This window comes from Fonsecaea nubica, assembly GCF_001646965.1.
Source record: "Fonsecaea nubica strain CBS 269.64 chromosome Unknown Scaff117, whole genome shotgun sequence".
Classification (NCBI taxonomy): domain Eukaryota; kingdom Fungi; phylum Ascomycota; class Eurotiomycetes; order Chaetothyriales; family Herpotrichiellaceae; genus Fonsecaea; species Fonsecaea nubica.
Genome location: NW_019173790.1, coordinates 34,606 through 57,502, shown reverse-complemented (window position 1 = coordinate 57,502; position 22,897 = coordinate 34,606). Strand labels below are relative to the sequence as shown.

Here is a 22,897-nt window from a genome sequence, read left to right as displayed (position 1 = left end):
GACAGCCGACATCATCACTCTTGTTCACTGTCGCTTTTACAGCCGTGCAAATTCCTCGTCTCCTCCAGCGGTGATCGCTCTGGCCCGATCAATCATTTCCCTGTACTCCTGCTTCTCCCTGTTCACTCCGTCAAATCTCCATGGTCGCAGCTTTGGGATCGTCGAACGGACCGTTGTTTCTCAGTCACGATGGCCTCTAATTCCGCAACCAGCAAACCGGTCAGGAAGTCGCACCATCGCATAGTGCAACCAGCGCTGCCTTTGATTCCTGGATCCAAATCTCAGAAGCCAAAGGCAATCACAGTGGAGCGCGAACCGGAGAAGGGAGACGCGGAACCAGCAGCACTTCAGTCTCTGACCGACAATGAAAAGCTTCCGAGGGACACAGAGTCTGGGACCGACATGGCCTATTCCGATGTATCTCGGGATGGACTCTCTAGAGAGAAAATGATGTCCCCATCCATAGGTCAGCCAACTTACAGAGATTCTATGCTCCCTCCACTGACTTGTCATTGTAGGTTCAGAATCTGTTACCCCCCAGCCCTCTCACTCTGCCACGACCGAGGAACTCACTCCGGAAGCACATCCTGACAATGAAGACAATCAGGATAATGATAAGAAAGATATTGCAGCTGCAAATGGTGATGAACAAAGTGGAGATGATGTTAGCGCAGTGTCTGTCTCAGCGAATGTTACGGGTGCTGTACCTAATGAGGAACTCCCTGCAACTGACACTGAAGATGGACATGAAGTCATCGCCCTTGCGAATGGCAAACTGCCTGATTCTCCGGGGCGCCCAGCTGAAGGAAGTGACAATAACCAATTGGAGCTCGATGGTCCAGGTCCAGTTTACAGTGAAGAAGCTGAGCCCACCGCCACGTCCATTTATGTGAACGGCACCGGGTCATCAGAGCCAGCGGTGGCCGAGAGTGGTGTGTTTACGGCGCAGCCAGAAGAGGCCAACTCTGGACACCAAAGCGCGCCGCCCCCTCTGGCATTCAGAGACGGAATCCGTGATCCAGCAGTCAATGGTTACCACGGATCATCCATCACCTCTTATGCCCCGCCTGCGAATGTGCCAAGAACATTCAACGCTCTCCCTTCACTTCAGGAGCATCTGCTTCTCCTCAATGCAACAAAAGAAGGAGTCGATATTCTGCTTCAAGTGAACCCAGTCAACGCGCAGCCATTTGTCAGCTACTGTCATTCTGTCCTCCTATTCCGCAGCTTGCGCTTGAGGAGGCTGGTGACTCGCCAACAGCAGGCCAATAACAATTACCCTAGCAACGTTATCAGCCTCTATCCTGCTCGGCCGATTATGGCTCACGCTTTCGAAGCTGCCTTACGCTTCTTCTACTCGGATACAGTTTTGGGGAAGGATTTCTTCGCCCAACCACATCCCGGTGCTGACTTTCAGGCGGTGAGAGTGCACAACCTTGAGTATCTCCTGTCTTACTGGGTTTCTGGTATCGAACTCGGCCTTGAACCAGTCTCCATATGTGCTGAGAGACTTCTAGCCAACTATCTCGATTGGGACATCTTGGAAATTACCTACCGAGCTGCCGTGGAGCTTGCCACCTCACCAATGCCCTCACATGGGAAGAACATGACTGGATCAGACTATCTCATCGCCAGCAGCGCCATCATCAAGCTCATCTTGCAATTTTTGGCCACTCACATCGATATCAAGAACTTCAAACTCGATACTAATTCTACTGCTGGTACCATCATCCCATCTCGCCTGCCTCAGCTGGATGATGGTCGCCCAAAACACAATCCAGCACTCGCTTCCATGGTATTTGGCTCTATGCCTTCATCGGCGGATATGTCACCCTCGTCACCGCAATCGGAGATCCTACCACCCGCAGCCAACTTCAGAGATACAGTAGCCTCCAACATCCTCTTGAATGTGGACTTTGAGAATCTCAACATCTTCAACAACTTCATCCAAGCTCCGACAATCCGAGATGCCGCCACCACGAAACTCATGGCGGATATCGTCAGTGAACGTGAAGCCCGTCGTCAAAAGATGTACGTGTCCCGCATTTCCAACAGAGAACGCATGGCGAACTCTACCGCTTGGGAATCCGTGGGATTGAAAGAATCGATCACCGAGGGGAATGTTCTCACCCGCGAACGCGTCGGGTTCTTGATTTCTTCCAAATGAAGACGAGACACCTTAGGAGACGGACGCAAAATAATGAAAACTGCATGGACATGGCTATGACAGCGTTACAGCAGGCGGGATTTGTTTCATGTGTGTGTATGTGCGGTGTTCTTTTTACAGCATAGCACGGGGATTTTCAAAAAATGGCGGGCCTTGGATGGGCATAATGGGCTGGTTAGAAAATTATGTCTCGAGATTGAGTTGGAGCTGGGCGTGCCTTGGATGACATGACGGGAAAAAGAAAACATGGAAAACAAAGGTGAACTTGTTGGCAAGTGTTAATATGCTCCATATGAGCCATTCGTGCTGCTTGTCGGCCTGCGAGAGTGCTTGCAAAAAGTGCTAGTGAGGACCGTCCACTCTTTGGGATGGAACAGTGAATAGCCACAGGCAAGGGGGCATGTACCGGGCGCCACAGAGCAGACAGGTCCTCGAATACATAATGATTTTTGTAAACTGCTTCATGTATTGCCCATGGTCACCAGGAGGGAGACGCGAGACACCAAATGGACTTGTCTATGATTTTGATTCACCAGACCTCCAACTTCGAGGGGAGCGACCGTATTAATTGCCATGCCCAGGAAGGGGGAGGTCGTCATGTACCTAGGTACAGTGGAGGGGGACGTCGTCTGGGGGGACAGAGACAGAGACGAGACGGAGACAGCGAAAGGCGAGCGATATTTCCTGCCATGGTCAGAACGGATGGATGGGCGAATAGACCAAAAGGCAAAACAGCACTTGTGCACTTTCGCTCATGGAAGGGAACAAAATGAATGCCTTGTGTGTTTTGTGCCTTTTTTTTTAAACGTCAAATGCCAGATGTCAAGGGCGAGAGCCGGAGCCGGATCCTGATGGCATGCTGGAGACTATGTCCATTGCATCTTGGTCGGCGTGCATGTTCTCGTCATCGTAAGTGGTGTGGGCGTGGGCGTGGGCAGTGGAAGATTGTCCAACATCTCGGCCACCACCTCGTTGTGGTCGCTTGCCATTACTGTCACCGTGTCCACTCCCGCCGGCAAGACCGTCGTCCTCTTCACCCGGTTCCCCTCCTCTTGTGCCGACCCCGAGGCCACCGGCGCGAGGAGTCCCTCTGGAATTTCTTTGCCCGCGTGGACTAGTAGAAGTATAGTGTCGCGAGCCGCCCGTTCCTCGGTCGTGCTGCAGCAGCGGCACAAATGTGTTTCTTTCCCTCACTCGATCGATCCAGGGCTTCACCACGGCCCAGGCCAACAGACCGGCTGTGGCGAAGACAAATATAACGACGACTGTTTCGTCTTTGAGAGAGTCTCGTTCTTTTGGTAGCAATGCAAAATTAGTTAGTCAGGGCGAGACATGTGTTCCGGTCCAAGTTATGAAAATGAGAGGGGGCAGAAGAGACGTGGTGAAGGGGGGAAAACACACGGAAACAGGTCGTAAAGACATCTTCTTCCCGCGCGTCCTTGCAGATCGGCAGGTTGTAATCGAGACAAAACGCCCGCGTGCAGTCGGCGCAGGCAAGTTTACGGTGTGGGTGCGAGGGAGCCGCGGGCCCGTTCCCTCCGTCGGAGTCGTCGCTGGAATCTGCAGAGGTTTCCGCTGCCAGTGCGTGGGGAGATCGGATGGCCAGGTTATGCGCGGCGGAGGCGCTCGTCGAAGAAGGCGGTGGGTTCAGCGCAATGATCGTGCTGTTGTTGAAGCAGATGCATTTGCAAAACGACGTCGCAGTCGATTTCGCGCCGAGGACTGGCTCGACTAAGATGAGGCAGAGGCTGATGAGGGAGAGGAGGCAAGTCAAGGGATTCATGATCTAGAAAGCCCAGGAGGACGCAGGCATAGTTCGTCGCAGGCACACCTGCGGAAAGGGAACGTCAAGGACGATCGAGGTTGTCAGTTCGGAGCGTTGCATCTGAACTTCGATATGGTTGAGCGTAGGGCTAGTGCAGAGTAAGAAACCGTGGCTGCCGAGCTGCGTCTTTGTTCACGTGTCAGCTCGTACTTTGTCGTCAATATCAGACCGAGGCATCTCGATTGAAACCAACATCAATCGCGTCATTGGCATCAACCTCTCACTCATCATAACCAGTCGTCGCCATTTGTACTCATCGACTGCCAACTCTGAGATCCCCGAGCAGTCCGCCGCATCACGATCTCGGAACAACCGCGCAGGGGTGCGACGGGGCTGAAAGGCCAACGTTGAACACGTCGCGAAGCTCTGTTCGCCAGGAGCGGGACACCTTCTTCGCGTCAGCCTCGGCCAACTCACGGAGGGACCATTGGGGGACTGATAGGAGGGTGCGACATGGCGATCGACCAGCTTCCCATACGACTGGTGGTGAATGAGCGAGAGTACGAATTGCTACGCAGACTGCTGTCGAGAACGTCAGCACGAACACAGCGTGGTCCGAAAGGTGACAAGCAGGACAACGAGTCGAAAACAGTCACTTTCCGCGATGACCATCGAGCAGCAGCTTTCCGCTCCGCGTCGCGAGTGTTCATGGTCACCTTTGGCTCTCTCAAACTTCTCAGCGCCATCTTAGGCCGACTTGCAGCTCGCAGGTCCCCAACAGCCACCGGTTCGAGAAAACCCCTCGTGGCATCACAATCGAGGATGGCACTTTCTCTATCATCACTCCTGTTTTTCCACGCCACGCTTTATCGCATCTTCGCCAGACTCAGACTCCAACTGCTGCACGAAAAGGTGCGAGATATCCGTGAGCGGTATCCACGGATCTACGCAACACTTACGTCCCGCATTGCACCGGCGCTCGGGGCCAGTCTGTCGGGTTTTGCGCTGGGCATCTGTCCTGCGGACCAGCTCCGGATCACGCTTGCAATATATGTGGGCTGTCGAGCTCTCGAACTGGGATACGCCGCCATCGAGCACACGGCGCTGATCAAGAACAAGCCGTCCTGGCTGGGGAGTTGGGTATTATTTGCTCTAGCACAGGGGCAGTTATTTCACGCGTTTGTGTTCGATCGCGACTGCGTTCCCGAAGCATATGGGTCATTCGTCCTTGGATATACCCCCGAATATATCCAGCGTCGGCCGACGAGCATCTCACCAAAGGTTGTGTGGCCGACATCCGGCAATATTCTGGATGCCCTTGCACAAATGGCACAATTAAGATGGCCGAATTTTGTGTCGCCAATCCTCCACCCCAATGAAGCGCAGACGCTGCCGATAGGGATCGATACCGTCATCTCACCCATCACATCACGAGCACACCTAGGCATCCAGCATCTATCGTGTGCGCTTCTCCACCCTTCGGACCCGTCGTGCTTTATGGCCTACATAAGGCACATGTTGATTTCGTTCCCACAGCTCGCGAAGTTCTTTACCAAGTACTACGGGGCGCTGGCGCTGCTGCGTTTAAGACAGATCATCAAAGCACCACTATCATCGCTCAACGGGCTGTCCGAAGCCGTGCTGAGGTCCGCGATAGCCGTGTCTGGCTGGATTGGTGCCGCTTGGGGAAGTATATGTCTGTTCCAAGCTATCTTGCCACGCTCGTTGATGCCAAAATTCCGGTTTTTCCTCGGCGGGTTTTTAGGCGGGATGTTCCAAATATTCGACCAAACTACAGCTGGTCATGCGAATTCCTTGTATGCAGCGCGCACAAGTGTCGATTCTCTGTGGAAAGTTGGTGTCAAACGTCGATGGTGGAGAGGCATTCGCGGAGGCGACGTGTGTGTGTTTGTGGCTGCATTGGCTCTTGTCAATGTCGTCTATGATTTGGGGAAGGAGACAGCGGCGGGACAAGATCGGGCGATGATGTTGATCAAGGTGTTGCGAGGAGAGGCTGAGCTGGGGCTCCAAAAAAGAAAAGAGAAGGCCATAGAGACGGAGGAGCACCAGGAGGGAGGAAGGGATGAAGTGATATAGAGCGATGACAAGGCTGACAGAGATTGACGAGGCTCTCAGGAACGTCTCGTGCTATACTGTATTAGGAAAAGTCTATCCGCCATTACTATTGACCGGCTGTGCTTCGGTGTTTTTTACTGTCTTTAACCCGAAGTTAGTCTCGGCTGTCGGCGTGGGTCTTTGCGACAACCTCTCGTGCCCCTCCATCACAGTCCGGGATGCAGCAAAATACTGCCGGCAGACAAGTCATGGGGATCTCTGATCATCCCCGCTGTCCAGTCGAGGGACACTTCCCTAGTTGTACAAGTACGAATTCTGGGAGTGAGAGGTCTGGGACATTCCACGACGACCCTTCACTCAGATAAACAGTGATCCATCCCAAGTCTGGACTACGATGTCGTTTTCTGTTAGTCATAGACACATGCTTAGATGAAATATGTGCACATCGATAAAACCAGTTCCGTCCTGCTGATCTCGATGTAACATACTTTGCTCACCTGATATACTGTGACTCGTATGTCCAACAATCCCGTCAACTCCGAGTGTTCTACGGTGGGGAACTCTCTTGGATTTTGTACCTGCTTTAGGACGCTGGCGGTGGTGGTGTGTGGTGAACGATGGTAGTTGGAAGGGCCCGACCAAGACTGTGAGTGAAATTGAATTGGTTTCCCTACATTAGCAGCCGCCTCGAGCCCTGCATTTTGTCTCCGGCTAGCGGCTCAGCAGGCGTACAAAATGATCGATCTCCGGGCAAATCACGATGTGGCATTCAGCGCCAGGATGCCGCTATCTCGCCCGATTGTTTTCCCTTTCACCAATGAAATATCCCTACAGTACTCACCGCCCGCTCTCTTCCGGGCGGTGAGCAGACAATGGCAAGTCATTCGCACAATGGCAGCCACCAAAAATCCACTTCTGACTCGCCATGCATCACACACAGTTCATGTATTCATTTCCCCATCGCATGGTTGCTTGCAGCAGAAACCGCCAGGTCTCGCCACTGCCTGAATGTTGACCACGGATTCGAGCTTCTCTGTTGTGTGAGAGGTGCTCCTCGGTTGTATGACAGTCAGAAACCCATTTTTGAATCTCGATTGCTGTTCCACACGCGTGTTGTGTCTTTTTCCCACGGTTTCTTCAACACTCGGAAGGCATCTCCGCCTACGGATTGCAAAGCCAAATTCTGGTGGCTGCCAGTCTGTCACGCCTCCACCTCACCGTCTTTATTGATCTCTTCTCTTCTCTTCAATTTCTTCTTGACTTTCCTGCCAACTCTTCCTGCTCTTCTCTCACTTCTTTCTAGCCCATCATTCTGCCGTTAAAACCGTTGTGTCGACTCCTATCGTTCTCTTTCGACGGTAGCATCTGTGTTCACCTGCCATCACACATCCTCCATTGACTGCCTGGTGCTGTGACTCTAACGTTGCAGAGAGGAGGACAGGTCGTAAGACATTGGGCATATTCGAGGATGTTGGGACTTACACGAGCAAAGAACCAATCTCCCGCGGAAGATACCTTCCCGACCGGTCAATTCCTCGTTCTAGGTGAGTTTGCAGCCTTAATTCTAGGGACCAACTGGCTGACCACCGTTGCCAGCAATATGTCGTCTCGCGGAGCCCGTTGCCGTTACCTCCATCTTCCCATATGCCTGGCTGATGGTCAAGCAATTCGGTATGGCTGACGCGTCCTTTTGGGCCGGCGTTCTCATCGCCTCCTTTTCCCTCACCGAAGCTCTCTGCTCGTTACTATGGGGAGGACTCTCGGATCGCATCGGAAGAAGGCCAGTTCTCCTCTTTGGCTGCTTTGGGACAATGATTTCACTTTTGATTGTGGGCTTTTCCACCAGCTTCACCATGGCTCTTTCCGGGAGAATCCTCGGCGGTGCGCTCAATGGAAACATCGGTACGCACCTCGCCATCTTATGGATCAAAAGCTGGAAGCTGACGGATGAATAGGAGTGATACAAACTATGGTCGGAGAGCTCACGACCAAACCAGAATGGGAGCCCAAGGCATATGCCATCATGCCATTCGTATGGGCCATTGGTACAATTATTGGACCTGCAATCGGCGGCATTTTTGCCAACCCTGCAGCGTCCTACCCAGATGCCTTTTCCAAACAAGGGCTTTTTGGTCAATTTCCTTGGCTTCTCCCGAACCTCATCTGCGCTTTGCTCATGCTTGTTAGCATTCTCAATGGCTACCTGTATTTGAGAGAAACTCATCCCGACCTTGCTGGTGCGCGCGACTCCAGCGTCTACCAGAATATCGCCGAACAAACCCGTATCATCACTGCCGCAGGTGCTACTGCTGATAATGCCGTTGATCTGAGGCAAGAATCGTACGGGACGTTCAATGAGATCGACGTCCAGAAGAATGATCAATGGCAGGTCAACGCCGACGGGACCTCGCGCGAGCCCTCTATAAGCGAGAAGACATCCCCCAAATGGCTTACTAAAAAGGTCGTGATGCTGACGCTTGCTCTCTCGATCTACACGTACCATTCGATGTGCTATGATCATCTCCTCCCCATATTCTACCAGGACAAGGCTGTCAACCAAATATCCATCGCAGCTAGTGGTCTGGTGGATATCCCAGGCGGCCTTGGGCTGTCCACGCGAGATGTCGGAGTGATCATGTCCGTCAACGGCGTTATCGCTTTGTTCATTCAAGCGGTCATTTTCCCCTTTACCGCCGAGCGTCTTGGTATTTGGCGCGTGTTTGTTCTTGTCACGATTCTGCATCCAGTGGCGTTTTTCATTGTTCCATACTTAGCACTTCTTCCGTCACACCTGCTCTACCCGGGCATCTATACCTGCCTGACCATCCGCAACTTCCTCTCGATCCTCGATTACCCAGTAATTTTGATCTTACTGAAGCAGGCGAGTCCATCGCCTGCCTACCTGGGACGTATCAATGGTCTGGCCGCTTCGGCCGGGGCGGCCTGCAGGACTGTGGCGCCGCCGATTGCCGGTCTCTTGTATGAATGGGGCTCCAATATTGGGTTTACTGGTCTGGCGTGGTGGTTTGCTGGGTTTGTTGCCATCGTTGGCGTTTTTCAGTTGTGGTTTGTTCCGAGGGAGAAGAACAACGAGGTGACTGTGGTCAAGTCGATCGTGCCTTGTTTGGACAATTCTGCTGGGGAAAGGGTTTCGGACGTGGTTGATGTTACTGTGTTGGATGACGAAAATGGTGACCACAACCACGAATATGCCTATGCCTGATCTTGGGTTCTTACTGGCAACAAGAAGAAACGCATAGCGCTGGATTTGAGACGGTCGGCACATTTGGCGTTTTGATGGAGGCTGGCATCTTCTAGAATCGGGTCGGGCTCTGGAGCGGACGGTCACCTCTGGTCAGAATTGACAGGACTGGGGAGTAATGTATTTACAAGGAAGGGACATGATTCTTGGTTTTTGTCATGTCAGTGGCGCGAAGCGGGAGTGATGGTATGGCGTTCGTTTACGGGCACGGAATTCTGGCGGGATGGACTTCTACGACCGTTCATCCATCTATCCGCCCACCCTTTCTAGGCGTCATGTATTTGAGCGGGCGAGGTCATGAGAAACACGACATGAGGAGTTTCTGGCGCGGCGCAGGAGAACAGGAGCACGGGACGTTGATTGACACGGACATGTCTACGAGTATTACTTCCACAAGTAGAGCAGTTGTTTGTTTGTTTGTTTTTTCTAACGAAACGGTGAACGGCGTCGGATACGGAGGAAGGCAGGAAGGGAACCCCTGGGGAATGCATAAAGAGAATAGAAACCAACGGTATAAAAAACAATAAAAAGGAGTTTTATAAACAGGAAAAAAGGAGTTTTACAAACAGGAAAGTCCATTATGTATGTACCTAATTACAAGGTGATGGAGTGAGCGTCTATCACTATCACCTGCTTAGCAGCTTATATACATGGAAGCAGTTGAATATTCGTCAGCCGGAACGGCTCGTTGGCTCCGGGCCCTCTATCCCCTCGCGCGCAATACACTAAGCACACCATTTGGACGGTCGTGATAGTATACCTCATATGTAAATCATTTCAGTTCAGTTCAAACTCCTTGATTTTGCTCATTATGATTGATTCAACATCTACTATGTACTCTGGTATGCACTGCCGTATCGGTCAACTTGCGCTTGTTGTGAACCTTTCAGGGTCTATGAATGTGTGTCCCATATATAGAACCCTAGGCCCATCAGCAACCATTACCCGAGCCCGCCGCCACCACATTACTTTTGTCTTGGTCACTTTCACACATTATCGAGGCTATTTACATTTTCCTTCTATGACGTGGCACCATGGGGCGCTCGGCCGTTGTAGTTGACACCTGCCGAGGCCGTGTAGTTGGCAAAGCAGTCGTAGTTGAAGTCGATCTCGTTGAGGCGCTGCTGGAGCACCTTGACCATGTTGTCAAAGGGGCATAGACCGTTGGGGTCGACAGGGCACCCCGGGTGCGAGTCGGAGACGGGAATGACGGCGTCGTTGCTGTTTATCACCCTCAAAGTCAGATACCCATGTTTTCGCCCAGAAAAAATTGGTGCCAAAGAAAAATAACACTTACACGATGAACCGAATCTGTTTGGTGGGGGTCATGGCGGGGCACTCGAGCACTTGGGCAGTAAAGTGAGTGGCAAAGGGGACGAGCTTGCTAGCAACAAAGTTGTTCTGCCCCTGGTTGCCGCTACCGCTCAAAGGAGGTCCCTTGAACAGCGCCGTAAGGTTGAAGGCAGTGAGGGTGTCGAGGACAACCACCTCGTGGGTCGCGTCGGCGTAGATGGATTGATTCAGAGGGAAATCCGTCGGGTTGTTGTCGAATGTCTCGTTGAGAGCAGAGAGCGCGGCGGGATAGGTGTGGGTGAATCGAGAGACAAACTCGGCGAGGTAGCCCTTACCCTGAGCAGCAGCAACCGGAGAGCCGGGGCCGTTGTTGTAGTAGAACATCTGAGTAAAGGTTAGGCGACCACTGTGTCTACATTGGGCAGGGTGGAGTGAGCTTACCAAATCATAGTAGTATTCGTAGTTCTCAAAGTCCTCCAACGTAAAAAGTGGGCAGAAGGCCGAATATCCCAGAGCGTCAGTCTCGTACGAGCAGAGCTGAAGCATGGCGATAGCATCGGTGGGAGTCAGGGTCAGATTGCCTGAGACCTACAGCTCGACCATTAATACCATGTAAGCTCAGAAAAGAGTGGGAAGAAACATTACCTGAGAGTTCAGACGGGCCAGGGTGGCATTGAAAGCGTTGTTGGCGAATTTGGTTGCGAGAGTACTGCCGATGCTTCCTCGACTGGCAATGTTGGAGTTGTTGCAGATCTCATAGGGGGCTCCCGAGTTGTTGACCCCTGGGGTTTCGACCAGGATCTCAATGTTGACCTGGTCTACATACTCGGGCACTCCAAAGAAACCAGCGGCAAAGTTCTCGGCCGTCTTGACCATGCGGTCCTGAGACTCGGTGCGGAAGACAGGGAGAGCTCCTTGAGCAGTGAAGTTGTTGAGCAATTCGCCATACAACTGTCGGTATGACAATCCGAGGAGGAAGTTTTGGCTTCGTCCAAAAGGAGTCAAGAGTTCAGCACCCAGTTTGTAGCTCCAGTCGGCCAGGAAAGCCAGGTCGCCGGAGACCTGGAACCCGGCTCCCTTGGTGGCATTGGCAAGTTTAGAAGCGAATGTCGCAGGGGCAGCACCGCCAGTAGGGTACCGAGCACCGTGGCGATACAGGAGGTGGACTTGGTTGATGGAGCAGCCATCTGGAATGAGTGGGCTGGCTTTGGGCAAGCCGTAGTCGGCAGACGACAGTGAGTACCAGGGCGACAGGTTACCCCAGAAGCGAGTGATGTCGACTTTGGAGCTCGAGTTGGATCCCTGAGGCTGAGCAGCAACCAGAGGAAAGGCGGCAGCCCCTTGAGTGTTGTACGGGTACAAGGGAGCGGTCTGGGCAGCAGCTGGCTCGAGACCTGTCACTGTTGGGCCGGGGAATTGCACCACTGACTCAGGCGGGAACTGAGAGGGGTCGACCGATGCTAGATAGGCGTCAGTTGCGACCTCTTCTTACGAGGTAATGATGAAGAGGGATGGAGGGACATACTGGATGCTGGAGGGTAGACGTCAGACGTGGTAGCACCAACACCTGACGAGGCAACGACAGGTTGAGGGGCTGCCTCAATGGCCTTTGCCAGTACCGCCAACACAAGCGGAGTGACCTTCATCTTGTGACTGGTCAAGTAGCCTTGTCACGCTCGAAACAGGCAACTCAAGTCAGCAAGTCCGAGACTCTTTCTTCTCGTCGGAATCCAGAGAAGAAGATGGCCTTGGAGACACATATTTTCTGCATGTCCAAGTGGCTTCTTTATGTACTGCAAGACAAGCTCTGGCAAGCTCTGGTAAGCCCTGTCAAGCTCGACCTGGAAGGCAACACCAAGACGGCAAGCTTCCATCAAGCTCAGCAGTCAAATATAGCGCCATCCAACTACATTCAAGTATGTGAACATGTGCCTTTGTGCCCCGACATGCAAGTTGCCCAAAGTTCCCGCAAATCGTAGCGCTCCAAGCGGTGATGCCGGTGGCTGGATCGATCCCAGTACGCGAGCCAGCACGTGGGTGGGGGGAGCCCATGTCCGCTGCCCTCGGCCATGTACAGACTCGGTATAGCCAGTAGGAGAAGGATCGCGAAGGTAACCTTGAGTCAGGAGCTGCACGGTTATGGCATCAATATTGTACCGAGCATGAGATTAGTCTGTTGTGAGAGGTGATGCGTGCAGGGGAACGAGGACCTTGTTTGCGAGAAGATGCGTGGTGGATGGGTGGACAAGCTCGATCTGGGAATAGCCGTCTGAGGATCCCGCAGTGCCGTCCAGGTGGTGCCAGGCACACGAAGCGCAGGTTCAGGTACAGAGGGCCATAAGGTGATCCTCTTTTTCTCATGCCCGAACCATTCAGGTTGCTTTGTTGAGGATCGTGGGATGAAGATGAGAGGCTGGTTCGATGCCGAGCAGATTTCGAGATAACAGGAGATGATGTTGGATCATATTCAATGCGTCCATCCATGGCGTGGTGAATAACCTTGGGTGTGTGCAAGTGGCTTTCCGTGGCGCAACGGTTGAGGCGGATTTGAACAGTTTCTGTCTGACCTGATGGTTAACCCATAAAAAAGCGATAAATTCTATGAAGAGCTTTTGTCAGACACAGCAACTTTTCCTATTCGTCTCTTCGCCTCTTGGACGCGCCCTGCTGCGCGGCCATCTATCCAAGTTTCAAGTTTTTGTTTCCCACTCCAGCTTCAGTAACGCCCAACCAACCATCTCGACTTGTCATGCTAGCGAACCGCTCGCTTCAAGGCTGTCGATCTGCTCAACAAGCGATGCGTGGTCCGCTGTCAATCGAGTCCCTCACTGGTATACATTCTGCGACAATGCGTCACCCTGCAGTTTTACCATGGTACCTCGCGCACCTCTGCGACTACCGGTCGACCTGTTTTCCTTGATATCGCATCGCCGAGTAACTTGATACAAGGACGTCTTATTAGGCAAGTATCCGTCGCGATGGAGAATCTTGTTCCTAAATGCTGTTTCTCCCGGTTGCTTTTGATTTTGATTCCTTTCCCCTACCATTTGGTTTGTGAAGTCGCCTGTCTACTTAGCCCAGGATCATACCTCTTTACTCAAGAAAGTCCTTTCGCCATTGACCACCTGCAATAATCTCTACCTTGTACTCAATCAACCATGTTCGAGTCCAGAAGGAAAGATGGGGAGCATCCTGCTCGACCATCACTCTCGACTATTCAGTCTGAGGAGGAGGAAGGACATCACCATACAGCATCAATGGCGCGAACAGAACCTAACCCACTCAAAACGAAAGGATCGATTTCCCTTGGGCGCAAAAACTCAAGCAAGCCCAGTGTATTGACCCGCGCCGAAACGCTGTCTTCCAAACCAACCCTGACCCGTGTCCCTTCTATCCAGACACGATACATGGAGATGCTGTTACACCTAGATCAAATTCCTCGGCTATACAATATTCTGGCCAGCCTGTTCACCTGGATTTTGCTCGCGGGCTTTCTCGTCGTCCCCGGTACCTTTACAACTTTCAAGAATTCAAAGGCGTTCCAAGATGCCGACAACGATGATGACGCTAACGAGGTTGCTCACGCAATTGTGCACTCGATTGCGCATATTGGTCTGCTGTGGCTATCTGGCGCGTTCTGTGTCGTTGGGACTCTGGGATGCCTCTGGCTGTGGCTTCGTTGGCGCAAGAACTATGTCTGGCTGATAAACCGCATCTTTCTGTGAGATCTTCACTCGCGTTCCCAGGGATACACTGACGGGATGATGATAGACCAGTCACGCTGAACTCCGTCGCCGGCTTGATCACAACTCTCGTCAACGTCTATACTGCCCAGCATGGTGTATGGAGTGTGACGGCGAAAATCACTGCTATCGTGACAGGATCCTGCGTTGGGGTGGCAGGGATTCTTTTCGGGTGCTATAACTTTTGGATATTGCGCAGGATACAAAAGGTACACGCAAGAGAAACGGGCCTCAATGCTCAGCACGAGGATGAGACGCTGGTGGAGAAGGTGAAAAGGAAGGCCCATGAGCCTCCATTGCAGTCTGGCAGTGTGGTTTGATATTGGAATGTTTCTCTGGGTTCAACGATGTCTTTCCACTTGTACCCTTCCACTAATGCCCTTTGCGACTGCCTCCGAATGTACACAAATTTCATGTTTTTGCACCTGCCATGAATGACAAGAGCTGAACAGTCCCTCTCCCCCTTTGTTATTGTTCTCGCTTCGCATCTGACCGACTTACCACACTTGCCATTCCTCATTTCCTCAATTACCTTTTCCTAGCTCATACGCGTTCCTAAGATCTATTGCGTGGGATATTCTTATTATTGCGCACACCGTACCTATGGCTACTCAACTTCCTTCTTCTACGAGGTCAACATACCGAAGAACTGCACGTGGAGATCGTCGAATCAGACACCGGGCACGCTTTCCTAAGCCGAATCCGCCACAGTTGAAGACATCCCGTCGACGGGGTCCGAAAAGAAGAAAGCTGCGTGAACAGGACTCCTCGGATCTTGACAGGTGCTACTATGTTTGTGAGGACCGAGGATACCATCTCGATCCCGATGTTCGTGTCGGTCTTGACATCAACCATGATGGTATGATTGAAGTATTCGCGATACTGACGCTGTGCTGACTCTTATTTTTAGAAACCCTGTATTGGTTTTCCGATGACAGCATCACCGATCGAAGCATAGCCGCAGAAGAACCATGCCCATTGCTCGACTTCTCTGCCGTTGGCGCATTAGCAAGACCTTCACCTACGATATCTCCCAAGACAGGAGGCGGAAAAGTCATCTTCAAGAGAAAGGGAACGCGAAGCCTCTCTGAAGCAGACCTCACTGAAAATCCCTCACCGCTACCTCCCATTCTCATGACCGCAAAGGCACGCACAAGCATCCAGCTCCCCAGTTGCCATTTGGAGCCTTCAAGGAATCGATGTCCGCCAGAATACCACTCAGACTACCTCAATGATGTCAGGATTCCAAGTCCATTGCTATACCACAGCTCACAATTCGAATACATTACTCCCTCTGACAATCCTTGGTTGACCTGGAACGTCCCGTCCTTCAAGTTCGCCCATGGCCAGCAAAAGCCAGAACCTGACTTTACCAGTTACCGGCCCGTCGTGTGTGGTGCTGCTCTGGACGAGCGTACACATATGCAACGTAATGAAAGCTTGGGGTTTGCTGTTTGCACGGCTGCATCCTCCCGGCACAAAGCAGAAGCAAGTCACGTCTCGGACGGCAGCCATGATTCTTCAACTCATGGCGATGTTCTTTCGTCAGGCGATGACCTTGACTCCCGAGAATTGACGCGGCCCAACCAAGAATATTCACTCATCGCGGACGTCGACAGAAATAGTCTCGTTACTCCCATGGGCCTTGACTTTCCATGGTATCATGATTTTTTCATGCCAAGGGTCTCGTATAGCAAAGAAATAGGTGTGCCACCCGATGTCGCACCATCTGAGGACAATTTAATCTTTCCCACACTGCCAACTCCGATCAACCTTGACCACGCGTTGATTGCTTGTTGCAGCGTCAACAACATTGTTCACCCAAGCGGAAATAAAGCTGCCAGAAGTTGGGAGCGAGCAGGCAGAGGGTTGCCATCATCTCGAGATCTAGTTGACACCACTCGGTCCCCGTCTATTTCAGACGCGGTAGAGGCAGCTGTCCATGGAGCTTGCAGTACCAGCGAAGCGCAGACCACTCGAGGATCCTTTGATAGCAGAGATGATACAATCACCTCGGACGGGCCATATCCTGGCGCTGCAATCAAGGTTGTCATTCCACCATGCATGGACCTGGTTCCGGCACGACTGTACCAGCACCAACTCATTGCGTGGCCACTGTCAACTGCAGCTGTTGAGGCGAGAAACAGACGCGACAGTGACATATCGGCTGTTCTCAGAATGGCGGACTGGTTGGCAGGATTGAATACGCTAGGACCCTATGTGGGTGGCCAATTGGGTCTACCTCTTCCCGAGCCACCAGGCAATGATGTCGGTCTCAATTCTAGGAGATATATGTCGAGTTCTAGCGAGACTCCGAGTTCAGTACTTTATGCCCAGGTTCAGTGCCACGGAGGCCTTGCAGAGGATGAGGCTGATTCGGGCTCACCCGATGAAGGGTACTTCACCTGTAGCGAACGCTATTCGGAGGCCGTCTTGCTGGAAGACACACCCACCGATGAGGAATGGGTCGATTGGGAATGGGATTTTGAGTCGGATGATGTGGATGAGAGTATTGGACTGTTTGCCACTGAATTGGAGGGAGCGAATAAGGCAGATACGGTGTAAACCGTGGGTTATGACTGAGCAATGTGATGCCTGCGGATTGTGAAGTATTATGGATACGGATAGGCATGACGGCCAAGGACAAGATGACGAGGTGACGGTTAGATTACATGTTCTGGAGCTGGTGGTGGTCGTAGACCTGTAGTATGCAGTCGAAAATTCTTGGAAGAGCAGATAACACGCCCTCATCGGAATGAAAACTTCTGTTAACACCCAATTGTTAGCGGAGGAGATTCGTTCCTTTCGAATTGACATGCCTCGCGATTGTGCAAAGACAGAGAAGTGTACGGACTCGGTCTGTGCTAGGTTTTCAGGAGAGGAATGCAGGATTTCTATCCCGGAAGGTGGACAGGGTCTGATTGATCTAAGTCGCCATCGCCACACTTGCAAGTAGGATGTACGTTCTACATACCTTAGCTATCTACCACCATACGATAGGTACGTATAGGCACGTACATAGGTAGTATTAAAGGCGACGCGACCCATCCTTTTTGTCTCCATCCTCGTCCTCGCCATCCTTCCTACTTGTTCCTCGCCACTTCACGCCGCCCCCAACGACATGTCTGTTTTTATTCGTTGCTGCGAAACAACAACCCCAGATAGATGGCGGCGTACATGGCCCACTCCGCCAGCACGCCCATGTCGGCTTTCATGCGCGAGGTGCGCTGGGCGCGGACGCGGACGGCGTGCACGCGCGGCATGCGGCTGGTTTCGAAGGCGCGCAGGGCGGTGGTGAGAGATGGGCCGGTAGTATCGGTATCGGTATCAGTGCCAGGGTTAGGGTTGGAGCCTGTGTCAGTGTGACTGGATGGATTCGGATTCGGATTCGGAGCCGCTATCGCTGTCGCTGTCGTGGCCAGATAATACTCCCGCAATGACAGCGCCAGCGCCTCGGCGTCCTCGAGCGCCTGGCTCGCCCCTTGCCCGCTCGACGGCTGCAGCGCGTGCGCGGCGTCGCCGACCAGCACGGCCCGGCCGCGAAGAGACCAGTACGGCAGCTCGGGCGTCGTCCATGTCGGATATGCTGCGTCCAGAGCCTTTCCGGTCAGGAAGCCATTGTGATTGTGATTGTGATTGTTTTGGGTTCGTGGCTCTGCATCTTCATCTTGATCTTGACCGTGATCTCGACCGTGACTGTGATCTTGGTGTTGCTGTTCCGTGTCCTGTTGCACAAACGACAAAATCGCCTGGATGGCCGGGTTGTGCCAGGTCCTGTGTCGGTCGAGGAGCGCGGCCAGCGCGAGTTGCTTATTGAAGTCGGTGGATTTGCGGGTCGTCCTTGGCTCGATATCCTTGTCGGCGCCTGCGCTCGTGCCTGTGCTTGTGCTCGTATGTGTGTCCGGAACATTTTCTGAAGACGATGTTGGGATTCTGGATGAAGGAGTCGAGTAGGGAAATGGGTTTGGGCTGGAACATGTGGACCACCACCCTGCCAGTGGTCCTGGGGCAGGAATCGGCAAGTTGGGATCTATCGATGGAGGGGTCTCTGTATCTGTGGTGTTGTTGGGCAACGAGGTCGGTGATGGCGGCAATGATGTGGACGAGGAGGTCAAGTACCCGTACCCAAAGAACCCGTTCGGCCCAAACACCACGGTCATGCTGCCGGGCTTGTGGCCGGTGGCTTGCAGCACAGATGAAGGCACAAAGCCCCCGACGCCGACTAGGCCCTCATAGTGCGGTGAAATGTAGTCAGAGTCAGTGTCCTTTTGGTTTGCACGGCCTCCAAGGTTGAAGAACTGGATGCGGATGTTAGAGAGAATCTTTCGCAGCCAACCTGCTCTGGTCTGGCTGTTCGGCTCCTGCTCACGAGCATTCAACGCTCCATGAGTTGTCGTCGCATGAACACCCTCACGCTCACCCTCGCCCTCATCCTCTTTCTTGCGAAACATCGCCCGTCGCACAACACTTCTGAGCCCGTCAGCTCCAATGACAAGGTCGGCTTCTTCCTCGGAGCCGTCCTCGAACTTGACGACGTTACGTGCTTGTTCATCACCGATGACCACGTCGACGGCTTTCTTGCGGATGATCACGTCGGGAGCTACCCTCAAGACGCGGTCGCGGAGGATTTCCCAGCACGACTGCCGTGCGATCATGATTCCGTGGTAGGGACCCGAATTTCGACCTACAGTGCCCGCAGCTCTTGTCTGCTTGTGGTTGTCGAGAGACGATCGCGCGGCGGTATTTCCTGGCCGTGCGAGCTCGACCACACCGAGTCTGAAACCTCGTGCCGCGCTGAGTTCCCACCGCTCGATCGGATGCCCATGCACGGCCATTTCCTCAATCAAGCTGCAGGAGTGCAGATCCTGAATATCCGCCTGCTGGTCCTCACTTTCGTCTAGGCGAGCAAGAACGTCTAGTCCGTTGCGCGCAATGCCGATTGCAGCCCCGATCGCTTGTGGAGTGAAAATCGGATCTACCTCGTTTGCTGGGAGTGCATTCGTGGTTGACTCGTCATCCGAGTCGTGGTTCGTGGCAGCATTCGCCAAGGAGACATTGAAGTGGGATTGGCGAATGTCGTGGGCTTCGTAGATCTTGATCTCATATTCTTGTCGTTGTTCTGCTCGGGCAGCAGAACGGTGATTGGAGAGCACCAAGTGTTTGCGCAGGAACAGGTATGTACTCAGGCCTGAGATGCCAGCTCCGATGATGATGATCTTAGCCATGGCGGGAGGAGATTAGTGGAAAAGCCAAAACGAATCAAGGAAACCTTACAAGTCCATCAATGGCGAGGCAAGGCGATCAGGAGAATCAGGAGCCCATTATATAGACATCTTGATCCTGCTGCGGTATGCGTCGTGGGACAGGGATATTGGCAGCGGCCGGTGCTCGCGTCACCAGGGAAGTCATAGTTCGTTCGCTATATCACACTCTGTATAGTGCATGGTGCCCAGGTGTGGTAATTGGACCTGTAGCAGCCAGCCGTGGGCAGGTATTGAGGAGAGCCCAATGGAAAATGTTGATGCCTGCGCTTGATGTGAGGCGCACGCTGTGATTGGTGAGTGACCGAGGCACGACCGCAGCAATACGTCGGATTCGGAGAATTTATGACAGCTAGAGAGCACAAGGGAATAACCACCTTCTTTGGTCACCCACATTTAAACCTCAAGCAAGTGCTCGTTGTGATAGACGACACGTATCCAGCATGTGTCCATCAGCGGTGGCCTTCTGGTGGAGGTACGCCATCTTCCGGCCCTGTTCCTGGTATCCGTTTTGACAGTTGCTCATCCGCTGGGCCATCATCGCTACTGTCTTTGCGAAGTCCAAGTTTCCCCAAAGCGCTGGAGAATCTTCCCGTCAAGCTACGCTTGGCCTTGCGACGTTCGCGCGCTTCCCGTTCCTGAGCCTCGCGTTGCCGTTCCAGGTACAGCCTCTCCTTCTCCGCGCTCTGAGACTTGTCCCGCTTTGCCTCTTCTTCCATCTCGACTTTCTCTGGATTGAGCAACTTATCCTTCTCATGCACGACGCTCTCGCTGACTGCCTTGATGCGTTTGCGAGTTTTGGTGTAACTCTCCAGACCGACCAAGACTGCATAGCTGCGGGAGATGGATACATGCGACATGTCGACACCTTCATCTCGGAGGCTGTGCACAAAGGCTCGAAAATTCGCCGCCGGTGGCCGATAATGCCCGCTCAAGGGCGACAGCCGTCTCAATTGCCCATGTTTGACTTTGATCAACCCTGCCGCCAGGATACGTGCACCGTGTAAGAATGATGAATGCTGGAACGCCCCTGACTGCTTGTACCCAATGTACAGTCGAAACGAAGTATCGCAGACGAATATCCACTTATGTCCTTTCTTCAGGCTTGTTCTGATCATGTGGTTGAACAACACTGCTGCACTGACATGCTTGACCTTGGACAACCCTCTGGCTCGATGGAACTGGTCTCTGATCAGCAACGTTTAGGAGTCAAAGTGATTGAAGGAGACACATACTTCTTCGTTGACGTATCTTTCCCCTTCATCACCCGCCGTATTTTCGTCTTCATCCTCTGATTCATCCGAAGAGCTGCCCTCGGATTCACTCGTGCCTGGCGGTGGCACGTTATACCTCCATTTCGGCGCCGAGTCATCTATGGGGACGATCCCATTGACGCTATCTTTGAAAAGTTCATCCTTGGTCCAAACAAGTTCACCATTCTTGGCCCAGACAAGCAATCCTTTTTCATTGACCTTGACGAGATAATTTAGACGTTCTTCGCGTGACAGATATCGCACTTGCTCCTTGTCAAGCCGTTCCCGGCTACACTCTGGGAGGTCCACATTCTTGCCATCGCCTTGGTCGAGCCAGTAAAAGAAGTTTTGATCGGTGTCTTGTGTCTTCCAATATGCATGGTATCTGAGAAAGTAGCGTGAGCTTGTGGTAAAGTGATCCAACAGTCCGGGTAGAAGAGCCACTCACTTTCGCAGATTACTCCCATAACGATGTTTTTGGTCGACCATCTCAAGGAAATATTGTAAATCCATCATCTTGGCAGTCTTCTTCCTCATGACATTGGCCTCGGCTCGTTTCCTTCTGGCCGCTTCCCTCTCTTCTTGGGTCATATCTGCGACAGAGTCCACGGCGCTTTGAGTATCTTCATCGGAGGAGAAGTCTGAGACGGAGGGGGAACGATCGTCGGCGCCGGCCCTGCGAGCAACCTCGGCGGCTCGACTCCATTTTAGCCTCGCAGGAGATGTGGTGCCCTGGGCCGTGTCTGTGTCATGGAGAGAAGAGGACGGCGGTTGGGGGGACGTGTGTGCTTTGAATTGGGCGTCTCGCACCGCCTGTCACGTTTGTCTCGGTCAGGGCTGCAGCACGACTAACGGGTCGTGACTAACCTCATACCACCGCGTAGAGGCATCCAAGCCAAACCCATTAAGTTGGCGACGCGCACGGTGACCTCTGTAGGTTTTCTGGGGCGCGGGTCAACCATTGGCAGTTCGAGAGGGGAGATGGCGAGAGAATCCCGACCTGAATTAGGACGGCCGCCTTCTTACTTTCCTCCGCACTGAGATTTGTCTTTGACGGCTCAGAGGGTTCCTTGGAGCCTTTTACTGGCTCGGCCTCCATGAGAAAGAATTCGCATGTCAAAGCATTGGGCTGTTGGAGAATTATCACAATTCGACGTTGTTCGGAGAGTCACCGTTTCTCTCTACCAATTCGGCGGTAGACGACAGCAGTACGTCAGCGTAAGGCTGAAACTGGAGGTGACGAGGCTGTCTATGAACATGCCAACAACCCCCACACTTGGGTTGATGGCAGACATCCCGCAATCTTCGTCACTCTTTCGTGCAAGGGAAACATCAATCAATTGCTCTACTCTGTCCAGTTACCTTTTTCTCGGTTCATCATTACCTCGTAGAGTCACAGAGCCCTACCGTGCCAAAATCCGCGGGCACACTCACAGATGCCGCGCGGCAAGGTGAGAGTAGTAAAACCCTGTAGGGTACGAGACATTCAGGCCACGGCTTCGATAAACTCTCGTCTGTGGCAGCTGCTTTAAGCCTGGTGCCTTAGCCTATCTACTAGGCACAGCGGAGAGAACCATCCTCGGACTGCCCACCCCCGGACTACCCGCATTCGGTCCACCGGAAGACAACAGAGGGGTGGCGGCAATTGAAGGCCGATATAGGGGGTGGGGAGCACGTTGGGGTAAAGAAGGCACTGTCCAATGCGCACGTTGACGTTAGCAGGATAGCTGAGGGCAACGTCCATTGCTCAAATGCCATCCGTGAAAAGAATCCCTGTGTACCTCGTATGCCCACGTGCATCTTTGGGGTTTCCAATCCAGCTTGTTTTGGGAAGCAGGGTTGGAGCCCAGTCCCTAACGTCTCGATCCTGGAATCCCACTGCACTGCGATACGAGTCCCTAAGATGTGACCTCTTTTCCAGCCTGACAAATCCAAAAGCCGACTTCTTGGAGGAGGGTCCATGTCGCTTGCCTATTGACTTTCAGGGTACGCGATGGCGAGTAGTGTTTCATCTTAACTGCTTTGGATCGCAGAAATCCGGATCCGAGACTTTCGGACCCGAAAGCAGCTCGAACAC

The 22,897-nt window shown here is 52.8% G+C and overlaps 8 protein-coding genes across 8 annotated transcripts; 4 read left to right on the top strand and 4 right to left on the bottom strand.

The window, feature by feature from the left end:
• Nucleotides 1-189: 189 nt before the first annotated feature.
• On the top strand, nucleotides 190-2,167 carry AYO20_10641 (hypothetical protein; the record flags this gene model as incomplete). Its single annotated transcript, XM_022648897.1, has 2 exons — nucleotides 190-466; nucleotides 519-2,167. 2 exons carry the CDS (start codon nucleotides 190-192, stop codon nucleotides 2,165-2,167), a joined length of 1,926 nt encoding a protein of 641 aa, XP_022495134.1.
• An 822-nt stretch (nucleotides 2,168-2,989) lies between these two features.
• AYO20_10640 (hypothetical protein) lies at nucleotides 2,990-3,950 on the bottom strand (the record flags this gene model as incomplete). Its single annotated transcript, XM_022648896.1, has 2 exons — nucleotides 2,990-3,432; nucleotides 3,569-3,950. 2 exons carry the CDS (start codon nucleotides 3,948-3,950, stop codon nucleotides 2,990-2,992), a joined length of 825 nt encoding a protein of 274 aa, XP_022495133.1.
• A 495-nt stretch (nucleotides 3,951-4,445) lies between these two features.
• AYO20_10639 (hypothetical protein) lies at nucleotides 4,446-6,029 on the top strand (the record flags this gene model as incomplete). The annotated part of the gene is made up of 1 exon (XM_022648895.1): nucleotides 4,446-6,029. One exon carries the CDS (start codon nucleotides 4,446-4,448, stop codon nucleotides 6,027-6,029), a length of 1,584 nt encoding a protein of 527 aa, XP_022495132.1.
• A 1,447-nt stretch (nucleotides 6,030-7,476) lies between these two features.
• On the top strand, nucleotides 7,477-9,231 carry AYO20_10638 (hypothetical protein; the record flags this gene model as incomplete). Its single annotated transcript, XM_022648894.1, has 3 exons — nucleotides 7,477-7,552; nucleotides 7,605-7,910; nucleotides 7,964-9,231. The coding sequence occupies 3 exons, from the start codon at nucleotides 7,477-7,479 to the stop codon at nucleotides 9,229-9,231; spliced, it is 1,650 nt and encodes a 549-aa protein (XP_022495131.1).
• Nucleotides 9,232-10,289: 1,058 nt separating this feature from the next.
• Nucleotides 10,290-12,209, bottom strand: AYO20_10637 (hypothetical protein; the record flags this gene model as incomplete). The annotated part of the gene is made up of 5 exons (XM_022648893.1): nucleotides 10,290-10,491; nucleotides 10,568-10,947; nucleotides 11,005-11,151; nucleotides 11,209-12,023; nucleotides 12,089-12,209. 5 exons carry the CDS (start codon nucleotides 12,207-12,209, stop codon nucleotides 10,290-10,292), a joined length of 1,665 nt encoding a protein of 554 aa, XP_022495130.1.
• A 1,611-nt stretch (nucleotides 12,210-13,820) lies between these two features.
• AYO20_10636 (hypothetical protein) lies at nucleotides 13,821-16,871 on the top strand (the record flags this gene model as incomplete). The annotated part of the gene is made up of 4 exons (XM_022648892.1): nucleotides 13,821-14,284; nucleotides 14,335-14,575; nucleotides 15,018-15,165; nucleotides 15,217-16,871. 4 exons carry the CDS (start codon nucleotides 13,821-13,823, stop codon nucleotides 16,869-16,871), a joined length of 2,508 nt encoding a protein of 835 aa, XP_022495129.1.
• A 566-nt stretch (nucleotides 16,872-17,437) lies between these two features.
• AYO20_10635 (hypothetical protein) lies at nucleotides 17,438-19,531 on the bottom strand (the record flags this gene model as incomplete). The annotated part of the gene is made up of 1 exon (XM_022648891.1): nucleotides 17,438-19,531. One exon carries the CDS (start codon nucleotides 19,529-19,531, stop codon nucleotides 17,438-17,440), a length of 2,094 nt encoding a protein of 697 aa, XP_022495128.1.
• A 488-nt stretch (nucleotides 19,532-20,019) lies between these two features.
• AYO20_10634 (hypothetical protein) lies at nucleotides 20,020-21,919 on the bottom strand (the record flags this gene model as incomplete). Its single annotated transcript, XM_022648890.1, has 5 exons — nucleotides 20,020-20,748; nucleotides 20,803-21,205; nucleotides 21,269-21,633; nucleotides 21,688-21,762; nucleotides 21,821-21,919. 5 exons carry the CDS (start codon nucleotides 21,917-21,919, stop codon nucleotides 20,020-20,022), a joined length of 1,671 nt encoding a protein of 556 aa, XP_022495127.1.
• Nucleotides 21,920-22,897: the final 978 nt, after the last annotated feature.